The sequence below is a fragment of the Drosophila persimilis genome, unplaced genomic scaffold (genome assembly GCF_003286085.1).
Source record: "Drosophila persimilis strain 14011-0111.01,24,50 unplaced genomic scaffold, DperRS2 tig00000002-arrow-pilon, whole genome shotgun sequence".
Taxonomy (NCBI): domain Eukaryota; kingdom Metazoa; phylum Arthropoda; class Insecta; order Diptera; family Drosophilidae; genus Drosophila; species Drosophila persimilis.
In genome coordinates this window covers 4,172,361-4,180,035 of record NW_020825289.1, presented here as the reverse complement: position 1 = coordinate 4,180,035, position 7,675 = coordinate 4,172,361, and the positions used below count along the sequence as shown (strand labels likewise).

At 50.4% G+C, this 7,675-nt stretch overlaps 2 protein-coding genes across 2 annotated transcripts in view; one reads left to right on the top strand and one right to left on the bottom strand.

The window, feature by feature from the left end:
• Positions 1-253: 253 nt before the first annotated feature.
• On the top strand, positions 254-2,109 carry LOC6591013 (cytochrome P450 9b2). Its single transcript, XM_002015542.2, has 4 exons — positions 254-459; positions 523-1,030; positions 1,094-1,730; positions 1,799-2,109. Exons 1-4 carry the CDS (start codon positions 254-256, stop codon positions 1,963-1,965), a joined length of 1,518 nt encoding a protein of 505 aa, XP_002015578.1. The 3' UTR covers positions 1,966-2,109.
• A 279-nt stretch (positions 2,110-2,388) lies between these two features.
• The window catches only part of LOC6591012 (protein espinas), a 30,276-nt gene continuing 24,989 nt past the window's right edge, over positions 2,389-7,675 (bottom strand). Inside the window, exons 6-7 of the mRNA XM_026987041.1 lie at positions 4,509-4,712; positions 2,389-4,389 (exon numbers count right to left, since the gene is read on the bottom strand). Of these exons, the coding sequence (XP_026842842.1) occupies positions 2,935-4,389; positions 4,509-4,712 (1,659 nt within the window). The 3' untranslated portion in view covers positions 2,389-2,934. The remainder of the gene's footprint in view (positions 4,390-4,508; positions 4,713-7,675) is intronic.

Genomic DNA, 7,675 nt, shown 5'->3' with positions numbered 1-7,675 from the left:
CCGCTACGAAAAAATATTGACAACAGAGAGTGAGAGTTATCTATCAACACATATTTAGATCCCCTACAGAAACAGCAACAATCAGAGAGAATGAGAGCCTTTGTGAGTAATACTTGTGGAGAACAGAACACATACGGGTATACTAGTTACGAGTAAACATACATATATGTATATTACGGCGGGTATAAATTGTCGCGTCGCGCAATTGCGAAACTCAGTTTGATACAAAAAAATCAAGTGAAGAAACCTTGCTATGGTTTGCTTGGAAATATGTCTGGCCATTCTGGTCCTTGGCTTGATGATATACAAGTGGTCCACAGCGACGCACCGCGCATTCGATGATCGAGGAGTGTACTTTGAGGAGCCCAAGCCGTTTTTTGGCAATATTGGTACATCGATGTTGGGCCTAACCTCGTTTCACAAGGTCCTCAGCGCGTTCTACAATCGTACTCGGGGCCAGTAAGTGATCTATCTATAATCAGGCGATCCAGATACGGATAAGAACGTTCTAAAACTTTTCAGCAAAGTTGTTGGATTTTTTAATTTGCGTACGCCTATGATCCAGCTAAACGATCCCGAAATAATCAAGAAGATCTGCATCAAGGACTTTGATCACTTTCCGAACCATCAGCTCTTTTTAGAGAGCAACGAGCGTCTCCTCAACGACATGCTGAGCGTGATGAGAGATCAGCGGTGGAAGCACATGAGAAACACCCTGACGCCGGTCTTTACGGCAGCCAAGATGCGCAGCATGTTCGCCCTGATGAACGACAGTTTTGGGGAGTGTCTCGAACACTTGTCCCGACTATCGGATGGTTCCAAATCTGGGGAGGGCCTCGAGGTGGACATGAAAGTGCTTTGCAACAAGCTATCGAATGATCTGATAGCCACCACCGCCTTCGGGCTGAAGGTGAACTCTTTTGAGAGCCCTGATAATGAGTTCTACCAGATCGGTCAGTCTCTCACTTTCTCCAGAGGATCGCAGCTGTTCAAGTTCCTGCTCGCCACCCTCATTCCGAAGGTGTTCCTTGTGAGTTATTTATAAAATGGTTCATACTGTATGGAAATTGATAGATATTTTTTTCTGTGTCAGTTCTTTAATATGAAGATCTTTAATGGCCAGAAAGTAGAATACTTTGTACGGCTGGTGGTGGATGCGATGAAATATCGTGAAGAGCACAACATCAACCGACCCGACATGATCCAGCTGCTGATGGAGTCCAAGACGGAGTCCGAAGACAACTGGACGGACGACGAGATCGTGGCCCAGTGCTTCATATTCTTCTTCGCTGCCTTCGAGAACAATGCCAACCTGATATGCACCACATCCCTGGAACTGCTCGAGAACCCCGACATCCAGCAGCGGCTCTACGAGGAGGCCAAGGAGGTCCAGGAGTCGCTTAAAGGCAGCTCACTCACGTACGATGCAGTGCAGAAGATGAAGTATATGGACATGGTCATCTCTGAATCGCTACGCAAGTGGACCCTTGCGCCCGTTACCGATCGCATCTGCTCCAAGGATTACACCCTAACCGACGACGATGGCACCAAGCTATTCGATTTCAAGGTGGGTGATCGCGTCAATATTCCGATTGCCGGCCTGCACTGGGATGATAAGTACTTCCCCGAGCCCCAAAAATTTGATCCAGAGCGCTTCAGCGATGAGCGGAAAAATGAAATAGTGCCTTACACATATTTGCCGTTTGGAGTAGGTCCCCGAAACTGCATAGGTGAGTCTGCTTCTCCGAAGGAAATATTTTGTTAGTTTAACCATTACCATTATCATTTCTATCCCCAGGCAATCGATATGCTCTGATGCAGGTCAAGGGAATGTTGTACAACCTCCTGATCAGGTACAAGATCGAGAGATCTCCCAAGACTGTCAAGGATCTGTGGGAGGAGGCACGCGGATTCAACCTTGCCCCCAAAGCTGGCTACTGGATGCGCCTGATGCCACGCAAATAGGGGAAATAAACACAGTTGGTTTAGGATAAAATACACAGACATATATTTTATTTTTGATTATGTTTCCATACACACATTTGTTGAATTTCATTTGAATGATGTAGCATAGCTTAGACGAATAACCGATACAATTCATACTCCTTATCATATGTATTTTTTGATCTTACAAAACTTTCTTTAAGACGATTAAGTATTCTGGACACATTCCTTTTACATAACAGTTTCGCTTCCCTTTCACGCTGCGGGTGAAAGCAGGCAAATTACATAAAACAATTTGGCATTCAAACAAAAGAATCTTCGTCATATTTGGGTTGGACAAAAAAGTCGTAAAAAAATAGAAACTGCAAACGTTGTAAAATTTGGTTATTTTATCGATTTGTTTTGATCGGGTTTTGGAAGATTTGGGGTTTCGCTTTTGCTTTTCGAGTTCTGCTTTTGCCATTCCATTTTAAATTATTGCACTAAAAAGACTTTCACTCTCTCGGAGATTCTTTTGTTGGCCGTTGAAGGGGATTCGTTGGAATTTATTGTTCGTTTATTGCGCTGCTTGTGGTCTCCTACGGATCCGCTTCGATCTTCTTAGATCTAACACTAGAATACCTAATTAGTTATGATAATGCCTATGTGTAGGTATAATATGTATATGTAAATGCAAATATGATATAGTTTAAGCTTTGTACAAGGTTTCACCCCACTTCGATGATCTCATATGTCGTTTGTTTCGGTGTATAATACATTTCGATATGTTATTTACAGTCCAATCCAATCCAATCCCACCTAAACGCTGTACAGCCGTCCGTTGCCGGTGTGCTGGAGACGCGGCTTGCCCAGGCCAAAGAAGTTCCATACCCGACGCAGGCAGCCGGGCTTCTTCTCCGGCAGCATCAGGCTCTGCTGCTCCTCCAGGATGGTGTCCAGGATGTAGTAGCTGCTCAGGTTGAAGGGCGGCGGCGGCAGAATGGGAGGTGGTCATGATATTGTGCAGTTCTTGCTCTCGTTCATGACTCCCGGCACTCCGGGGACAGCGGCTGATGCGGCCGCAGCCAACGATGGGTCCTGGGCCAGCTTCTTCTTGCGCTCGTAGGCGAGGGCATCGTTGGGCACGTAGGCCACGCGGACGCCGCCGTAGTGCTTGCGGGCGGGCAGCCGGTAGACGTAGTCGTCCATGTCGCTGGAAGAGCTAGACGAGCAGGTCGAACAGATGCTGGCCACATCGCAGTTATCCAGATTGTTTAGAAGATTGTGGGCGCCGGTGCCGGTGCCGGTGACAGCGGCCTGCGTCTGGGCGTTGTGCAGTCGGAGATTCGTTTGGTTGATCTGCATCTCCGAGGAGCTGCGAGACTGGTTACGACGTCGGCGCCGGCGACGGGCATTCGAGTTATCCGTGTAGCTCTTGGAGCGCGACATAGTGTCCTGGACGCTGTGGAATCGCACCTCCTTCAGTGGCCGGTTGTCCAGCTGCTCTCCGTCCTCCTCCCCCTGCATATCCTGCAGCTCGTGGCCCTTCTTCGTGTTGCGATTATTGGCGAAAAGCTGCTCGTAACCATCGTGGGGCAGCTCCCGCACCGGATCGTTGTCCAGCTCCAGCTCGTTGGCCAGCTCCTGGGTGCTCTGCGTCAGGTCCGAGTTGCTTGGCGAGTTCAGGTTGATCTTGTCGATGCTCTGGTAGCTGTGAGAGTCCTCCGCCTTCGACAGCAGCATGTCCGGCATGGAGGAGGTCAGCTGGCTGTCGCCGAAGATTGACTTGTCCCCCGCACAGATGTTGTCCAGGCTGATACCCAGCTCGGTGAGGTCGATGGGTGGCGGATGGGCGGGGCGTGGCATGCCTGGCACCCCCCCGCCCAGCAGCAAATCGGCCACGCCGGCTGCCTCCATGCGCTTGCGTTCCTGTCGCTCCAGCAGATCGCCGGCACTGCCCGTGCCCTTGACCGGTCCATGGCCATGGTTGGTCTTTCTTGAGGACTCCCTCTCCCTGTCCCGGTCTCCGCTGCGGCGGGGCGAGCGGGCGATTTGACTGGAGGTGGAGGCTCGATGGGTGGGACGCAGCTGAGGGCCAGAGCTCGTGTCCGAAGGCGTCGGCGGCTCCCCCTTGCTGCAAGCGATCGAGCAGTAGATGGTACCCCGTCGCGGCAGGAACGGGCGTCCCAGCAACGAGCAGCGGCAGGTGCAGCAGCTGAAGCACTGGTCCGTGGCATGCCAATGCTGTCCGTCGTGGCTCATCTGGCCCTGATCGACGCCGATCACTTCCCCGCAGTAGTCGCAGTATTCCGCGAACATCGTGTCGAAGCAGCCGAGGCAGTAGGGCTTGCCCTCCCGCATGATGTACCGCTGGCCGCCCAACTGGTGCTCGCACTCCTGGCAGGCGAAGTGCTTCATATGCCAGGTGCGACCCTCGGCCTCTGTGCACTCGTCGGAGAAGATGATCTGTCGACGAGAAAGAGACAGAGAAAAATTGGGTGCATAAGTAAATACTGGGATATCTTCAACACTATGATAATTGTCCGCCAGAGGATGGGAAGGAGGGACGAACGTGGATCACTCACCTCATCGCATGCCGAGCAGCGCGGCTTCTGGGTCTCGGCGTGGTGTCGGCCACAGTAGAGGTTCCCGTCGCGCTGGAAGTATATCAAGTCGACCAGCAGCTCCTTGCATACGCTGCACACAAAGCAGCCCGGATGCCAGCACAATTGGGCCCCCAGACGCTGGGCAAAGACCACGATGTCACCGCCCGACAGGGACTCCTCGCACTGGAAGGACGAAACAGAGGCAGAGACAGAGGGGGAGAGTGGGGATGAGAGGTGAATCGTATAAATAAGAGAAATATGCTCAAGTTCTTCGAGCGATAAAAATCTGCAGCGTCTGGCTGCTGCTCGGGCGAAAATATTTAAGCGTCTATAAATGCTAAATAACGGTAATAAAACGCTTAAGCTCGGCGCCCCCGCCACCACCCAGCCCCAAAAGTGCCCCAAGCACGGACACGGACACGGACACGGTCACGGCACAGGAACAGAAACAGGAGCCGGCTCCATTGGCCAGGCCAGTGCCTGCTCCTTTCAGCTCGCTCTGCGGTTTTGCTGCTCTTTATTCTCGTGCCATCCTCGTTTCCCAACCGGAAATCATGCAAAAATAGCTGCCGGCCATGTGCCCGTGTCAGCCTCGGTGGCAGCCAACACCACACCACCCCACCCCAAGTGCTCCCCGGTGGATAAGGAAGCACTTAAAGCGAGGACGCTGGAAGATTTTTGAAAACTGTGCTGCTGCTGCTGCTGCTGTTGCTTTTTCTGCTGGGAAAATGCTGCTAGCAGGAAGCTCCGCTTTTAATGACTGCTGGCAAGCCCCGAACCTCGAGACTCGTTAAATTTAAACGCGTTCGCATAATGAACTCATTTCGGGGCGAAAGGGTACGACCGTCCGGGATGTTTGGTGACGCTTTTATACCCTAGATCCTAATTGAGTTCTCCAAGAGGGGACATTTGTGCAGTGAAGCCCCATCTAAACTCTTGGACAGTTATTATAAAAGTGCGTTGTCCTTTAATTCCAAATAATATACAGAAACTCTGTTAAAAGAATGTACGATTTCGAGGATTATCCTGACTTTAAGTCGTACGGTTTCTGTATTATTCCTGAACGGATTCTGTTTCTTCCTTAACTTTATTGTAAGCCATTTGCCCTCTCATTTCCACCCACGGAGCAATTAGCCCAACTGCATTGATATATGACCTCCTCCCATGACCCAAGAAGCGACAGACCCCAGTACTCAGAATCTTTGCCAATTTGCACCCCCATTCCAGGCACTGCCCCGTGATTGCTCCACTGCGCCCCCGTTCTTGGCGGCTTTTTGGCGCAGGCAAATTACCCGACGCCACCGCAGAGGCAGCCGCAAGAGGCTCCCGTTGCCCCATCAGCATCAGCGAGGACTGTCTCCACTCTTCCTGCGTAGCTCCTTAACTTTCCAGGCTATTAAACCTCGGTGCGGGCGCTGCTCCGCGTCCTGGCCCCCGCAATCAGCATTTACTTTTGCAAGCCATTAAGCATTGACAGGCGAAAGCTTTGGGCGCTGACTGTACAGGGTTGATAATTTCCATGGCCGTTATGTAAGTGGCTTCACTGCATGCGTCGTTAATTGTTTGCCAACTCCAAAAAATTTATCGTCCCGGCCAGGGCCCCCCACGAAAAGAAAGTGGCATACAAATGAGGGAGCTGCTGCGCACTTTAATTTGTCCGCAAAGAGTGCCGTGTGCTCCGCCATCTCTGCTCCCACCAATCCCTGGCTAATGACGCATTTCGAGTCGGAATAGACTTGTCTCTGCACTTTGCTCTGGGCAAGCCGCAGAAAGTCTGGAAAAAACTTTGCCCCCACAAAGAGCTTTAAGTAGTTTCTGCGGTGGCGACAAAGTGGCAAAGTTTTCAGGGAGGATGGGCGCCCAATGCTACATCGCTCTGCGCCCCCGTCATTGATTAGTTTGGCCAGAAAATCTCTGCACTTAAAATGGCATTTTTCATCGTGAATCATCGTGAGCTGCCGAACCGGGTGAATGTCATGTAAATAGCAGCAATCGCTGCTCATTTATCTTATCAATCCAATTAATCCCTGTTGCCTGTTGGCTGTTGGCTGTTGCCTGTTTGCCGCCGGGGAGCCCAAGTCCTGCGACAGACAATTATGCTATTGACAAATTGTTGCTGGCGGTGCCACCGTGTAGCACCTACCCGAACCGTGCTGAACCGTAGCTGACCCCGGAGACGGGGGGATACTGCAGTGTCCTTGCTAACCCATTTCGTGTCTGGATTAATCCAACTTTTAGCGACAAACTTCCCCATCAGACGGACAGACACACAGACAGACAGTCAGACAGACAATTTCCTGCTCAGAACCGGTACCAGTAGCAGTACCAGTTCGCCCCCATCTCCATCCCGAATCCTGATCCAAAGCCCATCCCATCCCTTGGCAGCGTCAGGCCACGGCAACTCAAATTATTAATGACGCTCGTTATCATGCCCTTTTCAGTACATAAACTTTTCGCTTAACAGCCAGCGGGTTTTACCTTCCTTCTCCTTGGATTTTCTTTTATTTTGCTTTCCGTTTTGTTTGCTTTGCCGTTGCTGTTGCTGTTCTACCTACCTTCAATGGCTGATGGAGTAGTCCCTTTTTCTGAGAGAAAATATATATATTTCATGGAGTCGAGGGCTGAGATGGCTTTTCTTGTAATTATTTCATTGTTGCCAGGACGACCTTTAGTGTCACATCCTTGTCAAAATTTCAGCTTCCGCTGGATGCTGCTGCTGGTGCTGTTCGTGTGGAAAATCTGTCAAGGAGTTTGCCTCCTCTCTACGCCACTTGCCACATTATTTTTTGCCAAAATCATTGCCAGTTGGCTGTGACACACGTTTGTGGCCCACGTTGCGACTCATTCACGCCTGACTGAGTCCAAGTGCGAGGCGAGAGCTTCCTTTTCCTCCCTTTCGGGATCATTGAACGTTTTCATAAATTTTCCTTCATAATTTCCCTCATGCTTTCCACGCCATTCGATTGGATGGCTCAGGGTTGGACCTTTGTTCACATTTTAACGTCCGTTTAGCAAGTCAGTTATGGTCTGTGAATTTTAAGCACTTTCATCGTGATCCAAGGGAGGGCTTGGGTCTGGATTTTGAATACTTTTTAAAGTTAATCTCTTTTTTTATGAATGAAAGATTAAAGTTTGCAAAGGCATGC

Bases quoted from the DNA above. Each gene is read 5' to 3' on its own strand.
- LOC6591013 (XM_002015542.2), top strand. From the start codon at position 254: ATGGTTTGCTTGGAAATATGTCTGGCCATTCTGGTCCTTGGCTTGATG. The intron at 1,031-1,093 runs GTGAGTTATTTA...TTTCTGTGTCAG, and splicing joins TCATTCCGAAGGTGTTCCTT to TTCTTTAATATGAAGATCTT. The intron at 1,731-1,798 runs GTGAGTCTGCTT...TTCTATCCCCAG, and splicing joins AGGTCCCCGAAACTGCATAG to GCAATCGATATGCTCTGATG.